At 42.5% G+C, this 25,229-nt stretch overlaps 2 protein-coding genes across 2 annotated transcripts; both read left to right on the forward strand.

Moving 5' to 3' along the window:
- Positions 1–1,458: 1,458 nt before the first annotated feature.
- LOC129327921 (vomeronasal type-2 receptor 26-like) lies at positions 1,459–10,850 on the forward strand. The gene is made up of 5 exons (XM_054976667.1): positions 1,459–1,691; positions 3,271–3,562; positions 5,810–6,667; positions 9,023–9,149; positions 9,922–10,850. Exons 1-5 carry the CDS (start codon positions 1,459–1,461, stop codon positions 10,848–10,850), a joined length of 2,439 nt encoding a protein of 812 aa, XP_054832642.1.
- Positions 10,851–15,034: 4,184 nt separating this feature from the next.
- Positions 15,035–25,006, forward strand: LOC129327922 (vomeronasal type-2 receptor 26-like). Its single transcript, XM_054976668.1, has 5 exons — positions 15,035–15,279; positions 16,439–16,730; positions 20,982–21,209; positions 22,233–22,359; positions 24,069–25,006. The coding sequence occupies exons 1-5, from the start codon at positions 15,035–15,037 to the stop codon at positions 25,004–25,006; spliced, it is 1,830 nt and encodes a 609-aa protein (XP_054832643.1).
- Positions 25,007–25,229: the final 223 nt, after the last annotated feature.

The raw sequence follows: 25,229 nt of genomic DNA on the forward strand, positions 1-25,229 counted from the left end.
AGGTTTGGGTGGGCATTACCGCCTGCTCTGCTCCTAATACCACCTGGGTGAAGGCAGGAGATGGACATTGCCACCTGCCCTGCTCCTAATACCAGCAGGGATAAGGTGGGGGGTGGCCGTTACCACCTGCTCCACTCAAAATACCAGCTGGGTTAAGGTGGGGTGTGGGAATTGCCGGGGGTGGGCAGTGCCACTTTTCCTGCTCCTAATACCACCTGGGTTCAGGAGAGGAGGTAGGCATTACCACTTGCTGCGCTCCTAATATTAGCTGGGTTAAGGTGGGGGTAAGTATTGCCACCTGTTCCGCTCCTAATACCAGCTGAGTTAAGACATTGGGCGGGCATTGCCACCTACTCCACTCCTAATACCAGCTGGGTTAAGGTGGAGGTGGGCATTGCCACCTGCTCCACTCCTAATATTAGCTGGGTTACAGTGGGGAGTAGGTGTTGCCCCTTGTTCCCCTCCCAATCCTGGCCTGGCCTTCCTGCAATAGCACATTTTCTGTAGTGACATGGTGCTTTGCCTGGGCTTCCCTCCATAGCAGCGCCCCCTGGTGGCGTACCAGGATATAAAGTGAGTTATCTGAAATACACTTACTCAATTATATAGTAGGATTATATCCTTGTTTTATAAAAAAAAGTTTATATTTTTTAATCCACTAACTGCCACAAGTGGTATGAGGGTGACATAGTATAGCCCAATCTTGTTGGATCTCAGAAGCTAAGCAGGGCTGGCTCCAGTCGGAACTTAGATGGGAGACCATTAAGGAAGATAGTTGCTCTTCAGAGAAAGGCAACTGCAAACTACCTCTGCTCCTCACTTTTCATGAAAACCCCATGACGGGATTGTCATCAGTTGGTTGCGACTTGACAGCACTCACATATAAAGACTGCACCATGGAGAGGCAGATATTTTAAATAAATGCCAAGAAGTATGGGAAAAAATGGATGGAAGAGTGGAGAGTAGAGGTTTTCCATGAACATTTTTGTGCCTTGGTGTAAATGACCCACTTCCACAGGCACAACTTGTTCTCATCAAAATTCAGCGCAGTGCTCAAAACAAGAGGACAGGAAACTTCTGATGGGTCACTCTTGTACTTACTATCCACTGTTATCCTCTTGCCATAAACCTTTGGGAAATCCATGACTGGCTACCATGCAATTTTCACAGATGACTGTGATCATGTATCTTCTTGCCAAATCACACAATAATATTTGTTTAAATGGGTATATCAAATACCAACAGCACAGTTCAGGGCAAGACAATGTCAGGGCAAACCTGGAGCCATTTCTTTCGGATCCTTTTCCTTTTGGTTGCAAGTTGTCTGACTTACCGAACAGCAGTTCCCCAAGCCAAATTTTAAATGTCAGATGGTACAACCAGACTACCGGTAGAAGGTAGGGGACAAGACAGAAAGATGGGATTCTATGTCAAGCGGCAGAAGGTTCAGACTTCTTGATGACAGGTCTCAGCATTTCATTGCGGCTCCTGGTTTTCCTGCTGCTGCCTCCAGCTAAAGGCAAGAGAAATAACCCTTCTCTCTGTGTTGTGAATGACCTCCTCTGGACACCACATCAGTTTTATCAGCCAGGGGACCTCCTCATTGGCGGGCTCACTTCTCAGTTCATCTCTGTTTCTGACAGTGTCTCCTTTGAGGAACATCCCAAAAGAAATCTTCTTCACGAACCTTTGTAAGAAAATTGATACCGTTTTGTTTCCATAGTATGTACCTTTCTGTCTTATAATCATTACTAACAGACAATGGCTTGGATCCAACCATGGCCGTTTCGACACACGTTGAATATTCCACTTTCAGTAAGCTTTAGTGAACATTTGTAACTGATTTTCCATGTGTGGAACAAAAAATCCACTTCTAAAGGATAACTAAAGTGCATTGAAAGTGCATTATTCAATGTGTGTGGAAACGGCCAAAGTTTTATGCTAGTGAAAAGGGAAGGTGAAGTCCCATTTGACCTCCCAAAAAGCTAATGCTGGGGACCATGGAACATGCATATACAAAAACTGAGTGGGATGAGGGCTGTAGTAGGATGGCAGAGTCCATGAGATTTACAGTGCAATCTTAAACAGAGTTACTCCAGTCTAACCCCTTTGATTTCAATGAGCTTAGACTGGAGTAACCCTGCTTAGAACTGCACTGTAAGTGGGGGAAAAAAACCTGGCTGGAGCCAACCCAATACAATCCTCGGCATATATACAACCATGAAGTTATTATTATTACTGTTGTTTATTTATAGTCTGCCTTTCTCACTGACATCCGAAGTGGGTTACATAATGCAAGTAAATGCAATTAAATCAGTAACTAGGATATTCAATAACTAGGGCACTAACAGCTTCAAAGAACTGGGTGGTGATTTCCCATGATTCCCTAATCACTGCAAATCTCAGCTTCACTTGCTATGGTGTTTCTGATAGTCCATTGACCCTCCCCTTCCTCAAAAATTATCAGAGGTTCAGTGGGAGAAGAAAAGGCATGTTTTATAAGGTCCAGCAATGGTTGGATACTTGCCACCAGCATATTTTGCAAATCAAATATTTATTCATGTAAGGAGTCACATTCATGCAGTTGTTAATGTTTTCATTTGCTCTCCTCTTATTTTTACATTTAACCCATTTCTGTCAAGCAACCAGTTCTCTCAACAGTTATTTCATTGTTGTATACTAATAGTAAAAATAAGAAAGAAACTGCGACGAATACAAGATAATAGTGAAGGGAATATAAATATCTGCTGAAATGTCTGTAGGTTTTCCAAACTTTGTACACTTCAACGTTGTAATCTTGTCTATCTGTGATGTTACAGATGATATCATAAAGGCTTTGAAGCAGATTGTGGCCAGAGAAGCAGTAAAGGACAAGAAAGTAGTCAGCAGGGCTTTTTTTCAGCGCGAACGCGGTGGAATGGAGTTCTGGCACCTCTTAAAAATGGTCACATGGTTGGTGGCCCTGCCCTCTGATCTCCAGACAGAGGGGAGTTTAGATTGCCTCCGTGCCGCTGAGCAGTGCAGAGGGCAATCTAAACTCCCCTCTGTCTGGAGATCAGGGGGTGGGGCCACCGGCCATGTGATCATTTTCGCCAAGGGCAATTTAAACTTTTAAAAAACTCCTCCCTTGTTCCAGCTGACCCAAAGTGACGTCTTTGTGCAGTCTTGAGTTCCACCATTGAGTTCCACCACCTCTTTTCCCAGAAAAAATGCCCTGGTAGTCAGAAAGATGGAGCCTCCATCTTACACCCCATGTGTCTCTTTCTTTAGTGCTGTGCCAAAGACCTACCAGCATCTCCTGTCTTTGTCATTTGCCATGAAAGAGATCAACGAGGATCCCAAGATCTTGCCCAACATTACATTAGGGTGCCACATCTATGACAGCTACTTTGATGCCAGGATGACGTACCACAACACTTTGAACCTCCTCTTTAATCAGAAAAAGACTGTCCCTAACTACAACTGTGACATCTGGAAGAATCTAATAGCTGTCATTGGGGGCTTGGACTCTGAAATTTCATCCCACATGGCCACTATCTTAGCCATTTACAAGATTCCACAGGTAAGGTGACATTTGCTTCAAATGCTGACGGGGCAATTCCCCCTTTGTACTGTTCCTATGTAGCACTTCTATTGCTTTGGAGAGGTGTGTTGATGTTACCTTTATACAACTACATTTACACCTGCACTAAGATTTCTTCCAGTATCATCTCCCTCACCCGTATCTCTCCAGAAGTGAAATATCTCTGTATTTGTGGGTGGTTATAAGGAGGTGTGGCTAATGTATGCAAATAAACCCACAGGGGTACAAAATTCTGGTTCACTGCTTGCCTTTCATCCACTCATAACTCCCCAACAAGGTTCTGAACGTTGCTCAATGGGTCTGAGTTGTCATTTTTCTGTAAGAAGAATACCAAGCTCCAGCATATGGATTCTGAGAGAATGGTTAAAGTGTTGGACTAGAGATAGTATAGCATAGTAGTTAAGTGACTGGGATGCGAATCGGTACTCTTTTGGATTGACTCCCACTACAGTCCTGAGCTCAGCAGGTGGCCTTGGGTAAGCCACTCCTCTCAGGCCCAGCTACCCAGCTGTATTGCAGGGATAATAACAACACTGACTTTGTTCACCGTTCTGTGCGGCACTAATCTGTCCAGAAGGGCGGTATATCTGGGAGAACCAGGTTCAAATTCCTGCTCTGCCGTGAAAGCTTGCTTGGTGACCTTGGGCCAGTCGCGCGCACTCAGAGCGGGACCACAAGTGACGCCTGACACAGGTTGGACACTTGCCAGCTTCCCTCAAGTTTTGATGGGAAACGTAGGCAGCTTGGCGGAATGTTGGACAAGTGACAGTTGAAAAGTCCATTGGACAGCAGTCAGAGAGTCAAGCTGCAAGACCAGGATGCCTACATTTCCCATCAAAACTTGAGGGAAGCTGACAAGTGTCCAACCTGTGTCAGGCGTCACTTGTGGTCCCGCTCTCAGCCTAACTTACCTCACGCAGTTGTTGTGTGGATAAAATGGAGGAGAGGAGAATTATGTGAGCTACCTTGGGTCCCCATTGAGGAGAAAGGTGAGGTATAAATGAAACAAAAGAAAAAAGAGAAAAGAAATAAATTGTGATAGTCATTCTAAAAGCATAACCTATGCCCTCCTTATTTACAGTCACCGTGTGCCAATATGACACACGGCGACTATGAATAAGGAGGACATATATTAGCGATCCACAATACTGAAGTACCAGTAATAAAAATTAATATTTTCATCTGAGTTATGTTGAAGAGTGCAGGTCCGATCCAAATAACTTTTCTGCTGGTGAAAACAAAGAGGAGACTTCTTATTGACTACTAAAAAGGCTTTGCTGAGGATTGTGGGATATGCATGGACAAAGGCCGTATGGGACAGTGGCTGTAATATGGAGGGGAGCAGGGGAATGCTTAGTGAAAAAAGTTTGCAGGATCCAACACAATTAACAGGGACTGGAGGTTTCAGAATAGCATCTTCCTCCTTTCTCATGACATATGAGGTGTGGGAATGGGGAAGAAACCGAAACATGAATAACTGACACAAAGATACGACTTGCTTATTCTACAAAGAAACTATCCAAGCTGAGACTCAAGGGGTTTAGCATTAAATGATAAAAATTAAGAAAACGGGGAGCAACCTTTCCCGGTCATCACACTAAAACCACAACAACAGAATTACAAAGCAATATTTCAGAACTTTGCACAATAAATATTTTACAGTAAGGAAAATGACCATTCAGTAGAATGATAACATTAAGAGTGAGGAAATGACTAGCAAAGTATCCAGTGTATGACATAAATTGAAGAATGAGACATTTGATGCGATGATTAATGTTCCTTCATTGCAACATATCCTATTTGTGATTCAGGTTCTTTGTACATCAATCAATCAATCAATCAATCAATCAATCAATCAATCAATCAATCAATCAATCAATCAATCAATCAATCAATCAATCAATCAATCAATCAATCAATCAATCAATCAATCAATCAATCAATCAATCAATCAATCAATCAATCAATCAATCAATGTGCTTATATCTAGATATCATTTTTGTACAGATCATAGAACACAGAGAGTGGAGAACAGTGGAGAGTGTTGGTCTTAGAGTTGGATGACCATAAAGGATGTTCACTGGGTAGCCTGCAATCTCCCTCCATTTCTCTGTCGCAACTTACATTGTTCTCATGAAGCTGGAAAGTACCACCATGAACATAATCTGGAGTTCCTTGAAGGATGATGGGAATACATGAAGATCTATTTGTTTTGGTTTTGCTTAGGTCACATATTGCTTATTTGCTCCTGTAATGAGCGACACAATCCAGCGGTCCCCTTTATATCGAGTTGTCCCCCATGAAGAGCATCAATATGCTGGGATTGTCCGGCTTCTTCTGCATTTCCGGTGGAACTGGGTTGGCATCATTGCAATGAACGACGACAAAGGAGAAATGTTTGTGCAGACCTTAGACCACAAGTTTCCCCAGAATGGTATCTGTACCGCATTCACTGCAAGAATACCAACTCACAGCAACACTTTTGACATCTATAACATGTTAGGAGAACATTTTCTGAATATGATTATTGTCCTCGCCAAAACAAATGCCAACGTATGTATAGTAAATGCTGATACTTTTGGGATGAGTGGTTTGCAGTTGGCATTGAACCAGTTTGAGGCACATCTTTTGGCACCTATGCACAAGGTGTGGGTGATGACGGCCCATTTTGATTTCTCTTCAGAGATATATCACAGAGGTCTAGACATACAAGTCTTCAATAATGCCTTGTCGTTTGCAATCCCTCTCACTGAAGTTCAAGGCTTCCAGGGCTTCCTCCAGAGCCTGAATCCCCAGGTGGAGGAAGATGGGTTTATTCGGATCTTCTGGCAGCAGGCGTTTGACTGTGTCTTTCCAGATACTGATCTGGGTGAAGCGACTGTAGATAGCTGCACTGGGGAAGAGAAACTGGAGGGTCTTCCTGGGCCTTTTTTCGAAATGACCATGACAGGCCAAAGCTACAGTATCTATAATGCTGTCTACGCCCTGGCACATGCTTTGCATGCCATGTGTTCACCCAGAACCAAGCATGGAATCTTGGCAGAGGAAGGAAATATTAATACCCCAAAGCCACAGCAATATCAGGTAAGGTTTCATCTAGAAAGAAGATCAATGTGACAATGGTGTTTAGAAAGTCCAGAATAAACAATAGCCCTCTGTTCTGCTCCCCTCTTGGCCAGGATATGTCTTCAGTTCTAGGATACAAGCTCCTGTTCAATATCTTTTCCTGTCCAAAGAGAAGCATGGCCAATTAATAGTTCCCCTCCAATTTGCTACTTTGCCCTTTTGATGGCCCTTTTGATACAATGGCCCTTTTGATACAAGCCAACTAAGTAACTGATTGACTGACTGACTGACTGACTGAATAGAAGCTGGGAAGCACTCTAATTTTGATATTAGGTACACTGACTTAATTTTTTCCTTCCAACTCAGAATCCAGTTTAGATCCAGTTTGATCCAGTTTGGTGTAGTGGTTAAGAGTGACAGCACTGTAATCTGGAGAACCAAGTTTGATTCCTCACTCCTCCACTTGAAGCCAGCTGGCTGACCTTGGGCCAGTCACAGCTCTCTGCAGCTCTCTCAGCCCCACCCACCTCACAGAGTGTTTTGTTGTGGGGATAATAATGTCATACTTTGTAAACCACTCTGAGTGGGTGTTAAGTCATCTTGAAGGGCGGTATATAAATCGAATATTATTATATCTTTTTTGTCTACCTCTATAAACTATTTTCTTCATCTTGATTTTGATGTAATCTGCCTTAATTTATTTCATTCTAGCTTCATCAGTTTCTGAGGAGTCTCACATTTAACAACAGTGCTGGAGATGAGGTGTCTCTTGATGAGAAGGGTGAAGCAGTGGGTGGATTTGATATTATTAATTGGATCATTTTTCCAAATAAATCCTTTTCAAGGGTGAAAATAGGGAAGATAGATCCCCAGGCACCTCTGGGCAGAGAGTTCTTCATAAATGACAGGATCATCACATGGCATAGGAGTTTTAATCAGGTAAGACCTGACTGGGGTTTCTGAGGAACAAAGAAAAATGGGCCTTTGCAGTTGACCTGTTAAATTCTCTTTGGCACTCTTTAAGAGGTGGGGAGGGGGATCCATCTATATTTGGAATATCTGAGACTTTCAAAGTTATTAGAAATAGAGAGGGGCATGAACTAGAAAGAAACCGAATCGTGGTTCGTGGTTCATCAAATTTCACAAACCACGAACTTTCACAAACCTGCCCCTGGTTTGTGAACCAGTTCATTTGGTTCATGAAAATGTCACACCCAGGTCAAAAAAATCACTTCCAGGTTAGCAGAAGGTCACTTCCGGGCCAGCAGAAGGTCACTTCCAGGTCAGCAGAAGGTCTGCAGGAAGTCCATCCCTCGTTGCCTAGGAAACTGATTGATCAGCACCAGGCTGTCTGTAGTGACAAACCAAAAAACAAAGCAAATGAACCAGCCTAAAGTTCATGGTGGTTCCTCAGAAATGGGATCTGATGAACTGCTGGTTTGCGAACCACGAACCGACCCGGTTCGTCATGAATTTTGGTTCGTATTTTGGTTTGTGCCCATCTCTAATTAGAAATAATTGTCTCAGATCTTGGGAAGGTCAACCACATTCAGAAGCTCCCGGATAATTATTTTATGTGCAACCTCCTTTGACACCATTTCCCCTCAACACCCCTCCCCCCTTTCATATATCACTGGATGGGATATGTTTGATGATTACAATAGTCTATTTTTAAGTATGCTCAGAAATTCCCCATCATTGAAGTTTTTATCTGCAGAAATGATGTACTTGATGTTTCTATTAGAGAATATAGTATTCCCTGAGCTTCCTCCAAATTTCTTGCTAGTTAGCGAGAGCTTGGTGTTTTTGTGTGTGTATGGCCTCCTGGAATTGGCCTTAAATTAGGGCCATTTCCACACGGCCAAAGCCTCTGGAAGATCGTGTGAAACTCATGGAATGAAGTGTCTTCCTAGCATGATTTCCCGGCACAATCTCATTCAATAGCGCAATTTCTGATGTCATTGTACCATTAAAGGGGATCGTGCTGGGAAATTGTGCTAGGTTCCTTTGAGCTTCATTCTGTGAGTTTTGCACGATCTTACGGGTGCCTGAGAAAATGACCTAATAGTACAAACATACCATTCTCAAATCAGACTGAGGCGATCCTTCCCTTATCCTCCCACTTCATTTTATTTATTTATCATTCATACCTCACCTTTCCTTTGGATTCATGTTTGAAATATTCCTCCAATCTAAGGAATCTTCCTCTATCTTAAGTGATGCTTCTGATGAAGGAAGAGCCACTCAAGTTGGAGGCAGCTCCTTAGCCTAAAGGAAGGCTACTTGGACAATGGCTGGATCCACCCCACTATCGTTTTGTAAAAAATAAAGTCAGGAAAAGGAAAACATCTTGACCCTGTTTTTTGTGGACAGGTCACACCCTTGTCTGTGTGTAATGACAACTGCCAACCAGGTTACGGCAGACAAAGGAAGGAAGGGAAACCCTTTTGCTGTTATGACTGTGCTCCTTGCCCAGAAGGAAAGATTTCAAACCAGAAAGGTAGCAATCATTTTACTGAGCTTGTGAAACCAAATGTGTTTATGATGAAAAGCAAATAAAAATCATATATGATCCCTTCTTACAGATACAATATACAACAAACACATTGAGTACTCAGGAGTTAGTCTGTTTTGCTGCTGTAGCAGAGTGGTTAATCGGTTGGGCTGCGAATCAGCATGCTGCTAATTCAACTCCTACTACTGCCAAGAGATCGGCAGCTGGCCTTGGGTAGGCCACTCCTCTCAGATCCATCTCCCCCGCTGTATTATGGTGATATTAATAGCACTGACTTCGTTCTCTGCTCTGTGTGGGCACTAATCTGTCCAGAAAGGCGTATATAAGCACACTCTTGTTGTTATTATTTTAAGTGATTGGGCTACAAATCAGCACTCTGCTGGTTTGAATCTTACTACTGCCATGAGTTCAGTAGGTTGCCTTGGATAAGCCACTCCTCTTAGCTCCAGCTTCCCAGCTGTATTGTGGAGATAAAAATAACACTGACTCAGGCACTAATCTGTCCAGAAGGGTGGTATACAAGCACACTGTTGTTGTTGTTGTTGTTGTTGTTATTGTTGTTGTTAACTTATATGTACACCCATTTTCCCTTTTGTTGCTGATTCATTAATTCCAGAGTCTACCTATAAAGGAAATAGATACCATTTGGTAATCAGGAAATTTCTTTGTTTTTCATATATGGTGCAAGCAATTTATACATTTAGTACAGAATTGTAGAGTACTATGATTTTACTGAGGGGAAACTTTTTTTAAAAAGATATGGATTACTGTTTCAAATGCCCAGAAGATCGCTATCCCAACAATGCTCAAAATGGATGCCTTCCAAAGGAACTCCACGTCCTGTCTTATGACGAACCTTTGGGTTTCGGTTTGGTTGTTTTGGCTCTGGGTCTTTTTCTGACCACAGCTGCGGTTCTGAAACTCTTCATCAAGTACCAGAATACAGCCATCGTCAAAGCCAATAATCCGAATCTCACCTACGCTCTTCTTTTTTCGCTCTCGCTCTGCTTCCTCTGCTCATTGCTATTCATTGGACAGCCCCAGCTACTTACTTGCCATTTACGACAAACGGCGTTTGGCATCATCTTCTCAGTGGCTGTTTCGTGTGTCTTGGCGAAAACCATCACTGTGGTTTGGGCTTTCTTGGCCACTAAACCAGGATCGTGGCTGAGGAAATGTGTGGGGAAAAGGTTAGCAAACTCTGTTGTCCTTTGCTGCTCATCTCTTCAAGTAATTATTTGCATGGTCTGGCTGTGCACTGATCCTCCCTTCCCAACTGTTGATATGCATTCCCTGCCTGAAGAAATCATTGTGGAATGCCACGAAGGATCACCCACCATGTTTTCTTGTGTCTTGGCATACATGGGATTTCTGGCCATCCTCAGTTTTGTTGTGGCTTTCTTTGCTCGGAAGCTGCCCGACACTTTCAACGAAGCCAAGTTTATCACTTTCAGCATGTTGGTCTTTTGCAGCGTGTGGCTTTCATTTGTCCCAACTTATCTCAGCACCAAAGGGAAATACATGGCGGCCGTGGAGATCTTCTCCATCTTGGCCTCTGGGGCTGGATTACTGGTCTGCATCTTTCCCCCAAAATGTTATATAATTATCCTGAGGCCTGAACTAAACAACAAAGAGCAGTTAGCAAGGAGAAGTACATTACAATGTGTTTATTCAAAAAGATGCTGAGTGGGAGTTCTGATGTAGAGAAACTTCCTTGGCCTGTATCCCAGGGCTGAAGATGAAGAAATGGATGAGGAAAAGCTTTGCAAACTCCACTATTGCTTGTCGTTCCTTCATTCAAATGTGTCTTTGCATGGTTTACCTATGCGTTGATCCTGCATTCCCAAATGCTGACATGCCATCTCTGATTGAAAAAATAGTGGAATGCACTGAAGGATCTGCCAACATGATTTACTATATTCTGGGCTACATGGGATTTTTGGCTTTCACCAGCTTCATAGTAGCTTTCTTTGCTTGTAAACTACCTGCCTCTTTTAATGAAGCCAAGTTTATCACTTTCAACATGTTAGTGTTTTGCACTATGTGGGTGTCCTTTGTTCCAACATATTTAAATACCAAAGGGAAATATATGGTGGCTGTAGAGATCTTCTCCATCTTGGCCTCCAGGGCTGGGTTACTGGGATGTGTTTTTTCTCCCAAATATTATATAATTGTTCTGAAGCCCAAATTAAACAGTATAGAGCACCTAAGAAGTAGAAACATGTAAGCATTTAGTAACCCTGACTATGTTTTTCAGATTTTACGCCAAGGCAGTGTAATGAAATTGGCTGCTAAGTAACTTTCGGCTCCCAGTAATAAAGTCTAACCCATTTCCATGTCTCATGTCTTCATTGAGGGTACAGAAGCAATGTGATTCATCCTTTAGCTGAAGGCCTGCAGCTGCAGTTGGCAGATTGGACTGTATTTTGTGCTTCTTTGACATCAGTGGACTTTGAAGGGTGTAATCCTGCACTTCTAAGAGGATACAGTCAAGACAGTTGGACTTGTTAAGACTACTTTGGTATAGGGCTCTTTTCTATTGCTCTACGCCACTTAGAACATGACAAGTTTAGCCTGAAGGAGTGTGGTGGATTTAAGGCTTCAGGGCAGTGGGTGGATTTAGAATTTAGAATCTTGGTCTCTCAGATCTTCACGGAACGCTCTAAACACCATACCACACTGTCTCTGAGGTATATTTTTTGAATAAAACAACAACTACTACACTTATATACCAACCTTTTGGACTGATTGCCCCACTCAGAGCAGTGAACAAAGTCAGCATTGTTTTCATCCCCATAATACCGCTGGGGAGCTGGGCTGAGAGGAGTAAGTGCTATAAATAGTTAATAATTCATACATATTCCAAGTTAGTTCAGATATTCATATTCCATATACATAACAGATTTTACAGGGAAAGCCAACCAGGTTACGGCAGCCGTTTGATGCCCAGCCGTTGATGCCCAGCCGTTTGACATACAATTCTGAACTAACTCGATGAAAACCAGGAACTAAATTCCAAACCACGCCCAAACTGGTTAGTTCCTGGTTTTCATCGTTGCCGCTTCTTCCGACCCGGGAGGATTTGGGAATATCATTATTTTGCATAAGACTCTGTAAAAGACTTTATTTATTTGATGCCCGGCCGTTTGACATACAATTCTGAAGGTTTTCCTTGTAAAATCTGTTATGTATATGGAATATGAATATCTGAACTAACTTGGAATATGCATGAATTATTAACTATTTATAGCACTTGCACTTTCAATACACTTTTGTAAATTCTTTAATTATTGTAGTGTGCTTTCCATGGACTAGCTCCTTTGTTTTCCACTTGCATTTGTACGGGGGCAGCCATCCGTTAATTTCCTGGGCTGAGAGGAGTGGCTTACCCAAGTCTACCTGCTGAGCTCATCGTAGGCGTGGGAGTTGAGCAGGCAGAGTGCTGATATACTTGGGATGCGGTAGAGATGCTTTTCTTGGTGAACACTTCAAAATTCAGATGAAACAATGGGGGGAAGGAAGTATTAAAATTAGGGCAAGGCTGAAATTAATATGTCCCCAAAGTGTTTCACGTTGGCAGAATTATGTTGCTCCTTTTGCGGTTCTGCTGCTCTTCATGCCACAATACTGTTGGGAGCATACCCAAAGATTATCTCACATTACAGAGATTTTTCATCATCTTCATTGCAAAAACTACGCAGCTATTAAATGTTTTAAAATGCTCATCATATTGGCCAAAGAGGATGTAGTGGACTGTAAGGAAGCAGGGCTGTGTTGAACTCTGTTACATTTAGAGGACAGGTCTCATGTCACCTCAGCAGCAGGCCTCAGAGCTAAGGAAGGTGGGGTGTTACAATGATCATGATAGAAACAGAAGAGGCTAGGTAGCCACCTGAACCCTGACCTGGGTAGTTCAAGTGAGCCTGATCTCATCACATCTCAGAAATTAAGCAAGGTTGCCCTTGGTTAGTAATTGGTTGGGAGACCTCCCATGAAGACCAAGGTTGCAGAAGCAGGCAATGGCAAACTACCTCTGTTAGTCTCTCTTGCCATGAAAATCCCAACCAGGATCACTACAAGTCAGCTATGACTTGAGGGCACTCTTCACCACCAAGTGGCCCTTTGACAGCTATGATATTTCTATGGCTCAATGTGAATGTTTGCAGATGGGGAGAGGGAGGACATGAAGGGATGAGCCAATGCTAAGCTCTCGTGGCCCTTTCTTACATGCCCAGGGTGATGCCAGTTGCCACTTTGGTTTCGAGAAGCAACTTTTCTCCAGGCCTTCCGCTTGGCACACAGCAGGGTCACTGGAGGAGGTGGGGGATGTAGCTATGAATTCCCCACATTCCGCAGGGAGTGGGACTGGGTAACCCTTGGGATGCGTTCCTGTTCTATGTTTCTGTTTCTCAGTCAGCTGAGGCATGACAGCCCTTTACACTCATGCACAGAGTAGACAGCGAGAACTTTTTATTCTCTGCCTTCTGAAACCATGACCTGGATGGGAGCAAACATATATTTCAACCGCAAAGACCTATGAAATAGAAAAGAGCAGGAAAGGGTTGAACTCCCCTAACACCCCAGACCACCACCCACCACTCTTTTTGCCATCTTCTGGACATGGTGTAAAGGCATGGAGTAAGGGCCGCTGGGCGTGTGTCTGGATGGCCTGCTTGCATAAGAGCAATTGCAGCCACGGCTATGGCAGTAGAGGAGGCGAGGAAATTGACCTTAGAACGAGGTATGCATGTTTTTTGCCCACATTCTGTCGCAGCACTGTATTATGCCCAGAAGAAAGTGGGTGAGAGGTTAGCCTATGTCCTTCTGAATTGAGGACAAGATAAGGGGTTTGCAGGATTTGGAATTCTCCCCAGAAGAAGAGCCAACCCAGAATTGCATCTTCAAATCAGAACTAACCCTAGATACCTTATGAGCCAATAAGATAGCAAATATTAGAATATTGTGATATTGTTATGATTATCTGAAAGTATTAATTACTCTACACTTCTATTGTAAGGGGTTGAGCTTTTTACACACAAGGAGACCGTCTACTTCTGTGTGAGGGAAGAGGCTCATTCCCCCGGGTTAATAAAGAACCATCTGTTTCGCTTCAATTCAAGAAGGACTCCTGGATTTTATTTTAATTTTTATTGTGGTTGTGAGAACGAACCACAAAGGCACAAGTCTGTGTCCAACAAGTGGAAGGATGCTTTTTTCCAACAGCAGCTGAAAGTTGGATTTCTCACAGGAAAACAGAGTGACTGACTGAACAAAATTAAAGTCATGAGAGCCATCCTTCACCCCTGAATGCTCATCTGGTTTTCCCCCAGTTGGTCTGTTTCCTCCTGCCCTAAATATGTCATGGGGCTTATATTAAGAGTGCAAAGATATCACCTATATAAATGAATATAAAAAGGAAAAGGGGAACTTTTCACAATTCCCAAATAGCATTCCAATCCAGACAAAAAGCACATAGGAATTATGGGGAAGTAGAGCAAATATGTTCCTTTTTTAAAAGTTATTCAGCGGCACCTGCTGCCACAGGGATCGCAATCCTTTGAGGAGGTGACTGGAAAAAAACAGTAATTATCTCAAAATGGCATGGTTCCTTCTTCATCTCCACAATTCCCAGAAGACCTTTCCTAGGCCAGAAACATAGCCCATGTCTAAGTCTGATTGCTTCTATAAAATATCACAGGGCGATGGCCATGCAGATCCTGCCACACTGATGTTTGGAAATTTTCTCATTAGACTGTACTACAGATGAGGCAACGCAAGGCAAGGAGTTGTAATTTTTGGCCAGGACTGGATAATCGAATGGGAGAGAAGCAGAGCTGTGCATGTTCACGGCAGCAGATGTGTCCATCAAGATGGAAGAGTTATCTTCCTTGCTGCAGCCTCTGGTGCTGCTTCTCTTGCTTCTGATGCTCCCTCGAGTTGAATCCAAAGCACAGCCTGCTGCATGTGGCATGCATGAGACCCTCCACGCCCAACACCAGTATTATCAGCAAGGGGACCTCATAATTGGTGCAATGGCCTCTATGCTCTTTGCCCCTTCCTACACTCCAATTGTCTTCCAAGGGAACCCCCTGACAGAGATGGATGATGCCTACACGTGAGGAAATCTGTTTTAATTTCCCTTTACAAAAAGCCCGGGTTACTGCAATGACCGCAAGACATGGCACGTGAAATCTAGCAACATTTTGCTGGTTTGGCTTTATCACCAATGGAAAGGGATGTTTTCCAGTTTGTTGTACGCATCAGTGAAGGACAGAAATGGTTCCCAGATGTTCTCAGTGCTGTTGAAGTCCTACTGCTGGTTCCTATCAAATTTGGACTGCCCAATGTTCATAAGAAACTGTTCAGTTGTAAGACAGTTGAATGTCAAACACTGATACTGAATATCAAAGTTTCCCCAAATATTGACACTGAATATTGGAGTTTCCCCAAATACCAGTAATGAATATCAAAGTTTCCCCAATAGTGACAGTGAATATTGGAGTTTCTGCAAATATTGATACTGAATATCAAAGTTTCTGCAAATATTGATACTGAACATTAAAGTTCCTGCAGATATTGTTATTAAATATTAATTGTTCAGCAAATATTGATACTGAATATCTAAGTTTCCCAAAATATTAACACTGAATATTAGAGTCTCTGCAAATATTGATACCGAACATCAATGTTTCTGCAAATATTGTTATTGAATATTACAATTTCCACAAGTATCTGTTTATTAATGGAATACTCTCAGAATCTTAGATGTTGGTTATGGGTAAATTTTCTCAAGCAATTCATTTTATTTGCAAAATAAATAATTTGAAATAGCGGCCAGGCTTTAGTGCTTCAGTCTACAGGATGTCATGTCTTTCTCTCTAAAAATTAAAGTACAAAAGTACTAGAAAGCACCCCCCATGGAAAAAAAATATATTCTGGAAACTTTAACTTATAAAATAAATGTGGGTTTAAACATCTTGCAGATATGATAATACAAACTGAACAATAATTTTGTAAAGCGTTCATGGAATAAAATGCACTGTAGTGACAAAACAATTCCCAGGCATTGACCCAATGTGGAATATTCAAAATATATAGTTCTCAGTAAGTACGGTTCACCACGATTTGAAGGACTTTTGGTTGAAAGGCAGTATATAACCAAAATAAACTAAACGACTCAATGTTTAAAAATCAGGAATGGTGGGCATAAATACTAGGAAATCATTTATGAAAATTAGAAAATCATTTTATCCATTGTGTGTCTCTTGTTTTAGCACAGTGCTGAAAAACTACCAGCATATCCTTTCCTTGGTTTTTGCGGTCAAAGAGATCAACGAGAACCCAAAACTCTTGCCCAACCTCACCTTAGGGTTCCACATTTATGAAAATTACTTCAATGCACGGAAAACTTATCAGAACACATTGAACCTTCTCTTCAGTCAAAAGATAGCTGTCATCAACTACAAATGTGACAGCCAGAAGGACCTAATAGCGGCCATTGGTGGAGTTGACTCCGATACCTCCCTCCACATGGCCACCATCTTAGGCGTCTATAAGATTCCACAGGTAAGAATGAAGGTTTCACCACTGTAGCTTTTCATAACTCATTAGCATTTATTCTCAGGACTTGGGTGGAGATGAGAAGTGAGAAGAAAACAGGGAAGAAACGGGGAGGAGGGTTTTTTAACCAGATATAAGGAGTTAGCCCACACTTGGCAGATATATATACATGTTCTTTGCATAGAAATGTTGCACCCTGCTTTTCTCGATTTATTGTATTCATCTTGTGTGTGTATGTCTACATATATCGATATGTCTACATATATCGATATATCTGCTGCAGTAGGCTCCAGTCCATGAAAGCTTCAGATATAAATGTCAGGACCTGTCATATTCCGTATTCTTCCACTGACCAATGGGGTGTCGTTCTTATACAGTGACTGAATCATGCCTAGAGTTTGTTATGTTAAACTGTATAGCTGTCTGGTCTACTTCCCTCCCAAAGTCTAGATATGCTGTGCAGGATCTACCATGTTGTGCGTACTGAACAATAGTTACACCATGTTAGTTTGTTAGTTGTTAGCCTTCCCTTCCCTTTCAGCTTGAGGGCATAGCCGGATGGCTCCTTCCGTGGGAGAGAATGCACGTCTTATCTTCTGCAAGCAGCTTTGGCCTTGAGACACCCGCTTTCTCACAGACGAACGCTCAGCTCTGGGAACTCGGTGGGGGGGGGGGGAGGATGGGAACCAAGGGGCTGAAGAGTAACTGCTTTCATCAGGTAGCTGATTCCTAGCAATATGTCAGGCTATAGCATTCCAGTCGGCCGGCTACTGCCCCCTTATCTTCTTGCAGAAGATAAGACGTGCATTCTCTCCCACAGAAGGAGCCGTCCGGGTATGCCCTCAAGCTGAAAGGGAAGGGAAGGCTAACAACTAACAAACTAACATGGCGTAACTATTGTTCAGTACGGACAACATGGTAGATCCTGCACAGCATATCTAGACATTGGGAGGGAAGTAGACCAGACAGCTATACAGTTTAACATAACAAACTCTAGGCATGATTCAGTCACTGTATAAGAACGACACCCCATTGGTCAGTGGAAGAATACGGAATATGACAGGTCCTGACATTAATACATCTTCTAGAGTGTGGCAGCAAAACGAAACAAAAAACTCCTGCGGCACCTTACATTCTCCTCTGAAAAATATTGCGCCTAGCAAGGTAGTTTCTGAGGGCCAAGCTACACATGACGAATGACACTTGAACGGCAAGTGGATTGAGTGGAGGGCAAGTGAACAGGGAGAAATACACTTGCTGTTCAAGTGTCATTCGTCATGTGTAGCTTGGCCCTGAGTAGCTGTTTTATCTCCTTTTGGTTATGGAAAGAAAATGTATGTTTTTTCCTTAGTATTTATATCAGACTTTTATGTCTTATTTGACTATACACAGTCTTCATCCTGGAATAAACATTCATATATTCTTGCTTAGACCACCTACTCCTCATTCTCTCCGGAAGCAAGTTATAAAACTCAGCTCTCTTCTTTATACCAAATGATCCCCAACGAAGCCCATCACAATGCTGGGATTGTCCGTCTTCTGCAGCACTTCCAATGGAACTGGGTTGGGCTCATCGCCATGGACGACGAGAAAGGTGAAAAGTTTGTGCAGACTTTGACACATCACTTTTCACAGAGTGGCATTTGTCCTGCCTTTATTAAAATTCTGCCGGCCATCACTAATTTCTTTGATACGTTTTTAATGGCACGGCATGGACTGAATGTTTTCTTATCCTTGACTGTAACAGACGCCAATATATTTGTTGTACATGCAGACATGTGGACTATGTTAGGCTTGCAGTGGTTCTTATTGATTGCTGAAATGGCGACTCGGTCTTCTCTACACAAGGTGTGGGTTATGACAGCCCACTGGGATTTCTCCTTGGGGACACTTCTCAGGAGTCTGGACATACAAACCTTTCACGGCTCCTTATCCCTTGCCATTCACTCGGAGGAGGTGCATGGTTTCCAGAGTTTCCTTCAAATGCTGGATACGGATGCTGATACAGACGACTTTACGAGGATCTTCTGGGAGCAGGCATTTGAGTGTTCATTCACTGATGCTGAGGCGAGTAACAGGGAAAACTGCACTGGGGAAGAGATGCTGGAAAGTCTTCCTGGGCCTTTTTTCGAAATGAGCATGACCGGCCAAAGCTATAGCATTTACAATGCTGTCTATGCTGTGGCACACGCTCTCCATGCAGTATATTCATCCAGAACCAAATTGAGAGCAATGGCAGGTCTAGAGTATTTGGAACATCCTAAGCTACAACCATTTCAGGTACTGTCTCATGTGGAAACCAAATATTTGTTAATATTTGGAGCCAGTTAAGAGCCAGTTAAGAGCCAGTTTGGTGTAGTGGTTAAGAGCACGGGACTCTAATCTGGAGAGCCGGGTTTGATTCCCCACTCCTCCACAAAGCCAGCTGGGTGACCTTGGGCGAGTCACAGTTCTCTTGAGCTCTCTTAGCCCCACCCACCTCACAGGGTGATTGTTGTGGGGTAATAATAACACTTTGTAAACCGCTCTGAGTGGGCATTGTCCTGAAGGGTGGTATATAAATCAAATGTTATTATTATTATTAATATGTTAATGTATATGGGTATTTATTTTATTTATTTATGTCATTTATAGTTCACCTTTCTCACTGAGACTCAAGTTACATAGTTGAGATTAGTACAATCAGTAGCAAGGACAAGGGCAGGCATTTCCGTACAGTGTCAAGGACATTACCATAAACAATGGCATAAGGTAGATGAATACAAGTTTACAAAGACATGGCATTAGCAAGGATCTGATATGGGGTTGGAGAATTGCTGAAACAGAATATAATCAATTCAAGGACTGACATTAAACAACATGAAGCACAGGTAGTATATAGGAGTACATATTTAAAGCAACAGATAATATGTAAGGCAACATAATGGTGAAGTCTATGGTTCCTAACTCATTAGCAAAACATCTGAGACCCCCTCCCATCACAGTATACATCTAAACACCAGCTGTCAAATATTAATTCAGGAATTACTTCAGAACTGGGGTCCTAGTCATTTACACTTCAAACAGCTCCCACTGATGCTATAACATAGTCCTGTCTAGACTGTTCATCTGTAGCATCCGCTCCACTGAGACTATTACCCCTTCCCCCTTTACTCTGCTCATGAGATGGGCACAAACCAAAATATGGACCAAAATTAAGCATGAACCAGGCCAGTTCATGGTTTGCAAACCACGGTTCGTCAGCTCCCATTTCTGATGAACTGCCATGAACTTTAGGCTGGTTCATTTGGTTCATTTTTTGGTTCATGACTGCAGACAGCCTGGTGCCAATCAATCAGTTTCCTAGGCAACAGGGGATGGACTTCCTGCAGACCTTCTGCTGGCCCGGAACTAACCTTTTGTTGACCCGGAAGTGATGATTTTCTGACCCAGATGTGACATTTTCATGAACCAAATGAACCAGTTTGTGAACCAGGGGCAGGTTCATGAAAGTTCGTGGTTCGTGAAATTTGACGAACCACAAACTGCATAGTTTGGTTTTTTTCCGGTTTGTGCCCATCTTTACTCACAAGGAGAACATCTCTTCACATTATATAAATGACATGGATGGATTTGTTGTTTATATTGATTTTATCTTGTTGGTGCCCACCTTGGGTCCTGAGATGCTCTGAAGAAAGGTGGGCATATAAATATTTTAAACAAATAAATTGGTCAATATGGAATGTTGCCACTCTACACTCATAATCTATAGACATGATTCAACAACAGCATTTGATTTATATGCCACCCTTCAGGGCAACTTGACACCCACTCATTATTATCCCCACAACAATCACCCTGCGAGGTGGGTGCGGCTTAGATGGCTCTGGAAGAGCTGTGACTGACCCAAGGTCACCCAGCTGGCTTCAAGTGGAGGAGTGGGGAATCAAACCTGATTCTCCAGATTAGAGACCCACTGCTCTTAACCACTACACCAAACAAATCTTGTATATAATTCCCAAAGCCTATCTTCACCAAAAATCCATGAAAATAGAGAACATGTCCTAGAATTTAATGACATTTCCCTCTGTCTCTGTTCAGGGAATAATCCATTGGATTTAGGATGATTGTGTCTCATGAATAACAGAAATGGGGGGAAACACCTAATACTTTCAAGGAATGCATATGAGTCAGTTGTTGTGCAAAATATCATCAGCCCCAGTCTTCTGTGTCCTCCTTTCACGTTTGTGCAATTTACCTTAATTTCTTTCATTCTAGCTTCACCCTTTCCTGAGGAGTACCTCATTTAACAACAGTGCTGGGGATAAGGTATCTTTTGATGAAAAGAGAGAATTTATAGGAGGATTTGATATTGTAAACTGGGTCACATTTCCAAATCAGTCTTTCTTAAGGGTTGAAGTAGGGAAAATGGATCCGCAAGCTCCCCAGGGCAGAGAATTTTCCATTAATGAGATGGACATTACATGGCACAGCCACTTTAAACAGGTAAGATCTGAATGAAGGTTGTTTTCTTTATAGCCTAATGAGGAAGTGCTGTTTTGATCATTATTCTCAACTCCCTAGCTCAATTTCTCTCAATAGCATTAAGCCATATGACTTCAAATTGTCTGTTCTACTCTAAAGACCCTATTCCCTAAGGAAAGTACTGCTGTGATTGGCTACTTCAATTGTCAAGGTTCCATTACATTAATGTCAAGATTCCATTATATTAATGTCAAAATTCCATTACATTAAGCATGAACCTCAACAGAATCTCTGTTTGCGGATGTTGGCTTTTATCCTACCACTCGGCTTAGCCAAGGTTGAAGACTTCTTTTGACCTGTAGAAACTTCTTCTGACAGAAAAGGACTTTCAAACTCAACTCAGTTGTGATAGGATACAAGCCACCCAGGTCATCCTAAGTATCAGCTTGTAATAGCAATAATGATTGGTTTGATCCTAAATTCTTTACCCTACCCTTGGGCTTCCAGGTCTTCTACAATCCTGAGATTCATGAGGCAGGGACTGGTGATGTCAGGTGGTAGGTTGCCAGATGCATCTGGCAACCCATAGGAAGAAATTGGATAAGTGTGCTGGCATTGCAAAATCACATGACATAATTTCTGGCATAAAACTGAAAGCAACATCATTCCATCGGGCCAACACTATAGGATTTAACCCAAACTATAGTTTTGGATGAATCCTAGAAATGGGTAGCCTGGGACAATACATTCCAGACATAGACACAGCACCAGACAGAGCATCTGGAAAGTCAATTTTCTTTCCGTCTCAGAGCCAAGCTACAAGTGACGCCTGACACAGGTTGGACACTTGTCAGCTTCCCTCAAGTTTTGATGGGAAATGTAGGCATCCTGGTCTTGCAGCTATAATGGAGAGCCAAGCTGTAAAACCAGGATGCCTACATTTCCCATCAAAACTTTTTCTTATTGTCACTCAGCATAAAACCACAAAACTACTCCCAGTGCAAGATCTCAGAATACATGTTTTATCTTCATTTTCACGGTTAGGTTGTACCTCTTGCTCTGTGCAATCCCAAGTGTCACACAGGTCACAGCAAGAAACGGAAGGAGGGGGAGCCATTTTGTTGCTACGACTGTGATCGTTGTCCAAAAGGGAAGATTTCCAATGAGGAAGGTAGGGGACATTATACTATATTTCATTTTATTGTAAATAATACATTTGATGGCATTTCTTGTTCTCAAGAGAAGGAATGCATCTCTTTATATGTCCATAATTCAAAAAGAGAGAGTGAGATGTATTGTAAGACAAGTCCATTCCAAAGGATAATTAATTTAAAAGATTTATTTTGGTAGAGAAAAATGTTTTTAAAGATGTAAGACATTAATGGCCCATTCTGATGATAAAAGAGATACTTTTCACTTCCTCCGACACAAAATTGTTCAGAAAACTCTCCTGCTTTCTAATCTAAGGAATCTAAGGAAGATAGCTTGGTTTTGTTCATCTTATTCTGTCTCCCCCAATATTGAAGCCCAGACTTGTTTCCATGTTTGGCATCTAAACTAGTAGAAAGGTTTCAAGCCTTCACAGAGTCTCTGCCTAGATTTGACTGTTTCATTAAGCTTGGTGTAGAACATAATACAGATGCGTCTTAGGATAATATAAGAGTCCCGTGGCGCAGAGTGGTAAGCTGCAGTACTGCAGTCCAAGTTCTGCTCACAACCTGAGTTCAATCCGGGTGGAAGCCAGGTTCAAACAACCGATTCAAGGTTGGCTCAGCCTTCCATCCTTCCAAGGTTGGTAAAATGAGTACCCAGTTTCCTGGAGGTAAAGTGTAGATGACTGGGGAAGGCAATGCCAAACCACCCCGTGAAAAGAAGTCTGCCAAGAAAACGTCATGATGTGACTTCCTCCCATGGGTTAGTAATGACTAGAGGTGGGCATGAACTGGAAAAAAAAGAACCATGTGGTCCATCAAATTTCACGAACCACAAATCACGAACTTTCACAAACCTGCCCCCGGTTCATGAACCGGGTCATTTGGTTCATGAAAACATCACATGAAGGTCAGAAAATCACTTCTGGGTCAGCAGAAGGTCATTTCCAGGCCAGCAGAAGTTCACTTCCAAGTCAGCAGAAGGTCTTCAGGAAGTCCATCCCCTGTTGCCTAGGAAACTGATTGATAGGCACCAGGCAGTCTGCACTGATGAACCAAAAAACGAACAAAACGAACCAGCCTAAACTTCATGGCAGTTCGTCAGAAATGGGATCTGACAAACCATGGTTCGTGAACCACAAACTGGCCTGGTTCATGCTTAATTTTGGTTCGTATTTTGGTTCATGCCCATCTCTAGTAATGACTCGGTGCTTGCACACCTTTCCCTTTTTTCCTTAGGATAAAAGAGATGAAGAGGGAGGAAGGTTTTCTGCCTTACACTTTATACTCAGACCATCATCAATGTCCAGATTGTCTGTTCAGATTTTTCTTCAGAGTGGTAGGCAGAGGACTTCTGCTGTAGTGTGGAAGTCAGCCATAGTCACAGTGACATGTGTCTAGGATACATGTGTTTTCTGGCTGCACACAGTAGTAAATCCCACCTGCCCCTTGTCTTTTTCTCTTGGTGCATTCTTCTTCCAGTCAATGTGTAAGTGAATAAGGATCATTCTAAGCAGGGGAAGTTCTTTAGGGAAAATGTGGCTTACATTCACTTAATTCACTATACATGATGGTTTGTGCCCATCTCTAGTCAGTACTAACCCATGGGAGGACGTCGCATCACGACGTTTTCTTGGCAGATTTCTTTTTACGGGGTGGTTTCAAGCCACATAATGTCCAGTAATGAAAAGACTAAGCAGACCTCTGAAAATAACACCTTTTTTTAAAGATATGGATGACTGTTTCAGATGTCCAGAAGATCAGTATCCAAATGTTGGTCAAAATCACTGCCTTTCCAAGATCCTGAACTTCTTGTCTTTTGAAGAACCTTTGGGCATCAGTTTGGCTGTTTTGGCTCTCTCCCTTTCTGGGATCACAGCTGCGGTGTTAGGAATCTTCCTCAAGCACAGGAACACTCCCATTGTCAAAGCCAACAACCGGAAACTCACCTTCACGCTGCTCCTATCCCTTTTGCTCTGCTTCCTCAGCTCCTTGTTCTTCATTGGTTTGCCACAGATTCTGAACTGCCTTCTACGCCAGACTGCTTTTGGCATCATCTTCTCTGTGGCTGTTTCTTCTGTGCTGGCCAAAACCATCACTGTGGTTCTGGCTTTCATAGCTACTATACCAGGGTCCAGGATGAGGAAATGGCTGGGGAAGCCGTTTTCAAACTCTGTTGTTCTTTGCTGCTCATTTATTCAGTCTAGTATCTGCATGGCGTGGCTGTGTACTTCTCCTCCATTCCCAGACGTTGACACGCACTCTCTGAATGAAGAAATCATAGTGGAATGCAATGAAGGATCTACCAGGATGTTTTATTGTGTTCTGGGCTACATGGGATTTCTTGCTCTTGTTAGCTTCCTCGTGGCTTTCTTGTCTAGAAAACTACCCGACACCTTCAATGAAGCCAAGTTTATCACGTTCAGCATGTTGTTGTTTTGCAGCGTGTGGGTGTCCTTTGTTCCAACTTACTTAAGCACGAAAGGGAAATATATGGTAGCAGTGGAGATCTTCTCCATCCTGGCCTCTGGGGCTGGATTACTGGGTTGCATCTTTTCCCCTAAAATATACATTATTGTGCTGAAGCCTGAACTGAATGTCAAGGAACAGCTTTCAGTGAGTAACAAGCGGAAAAGAAATAATGCAATGAAATCAACTGGCAAGTAGTCGAGTCATGGCAAATTAGTTTCACTTTTATATCAAGTGCTATGCATATCTATGCACAGATAGGAAAAAATGCACCACTACTTGGTTCAAACCATGTTTTTTAAAAGGCTGCAATGGTCACATTTAAAATGCTGACAAAGTATAAAATAATTCTATTGAGGGCAGGCAATCTTGTTGAGTCTGTGGGCACTTTTCGAATTCTGAGAGCAGGGAATGGGTGTGA

Source organism: Eublepharis macularius, chromosome 4 (assembly GCF_028583425.1).
Source record: "Eublepharis macularius isolate TG4126 chromosome 4, MPM_Emac_v1.0, whole genome shotgun sequence".
NCBI classification, from domain to species: Eukaryota; Metazoa; Chordata; class Lepidosauria; order Squamata; family Eublepharidae; genus Eublepharis; species Eublepharis macularius.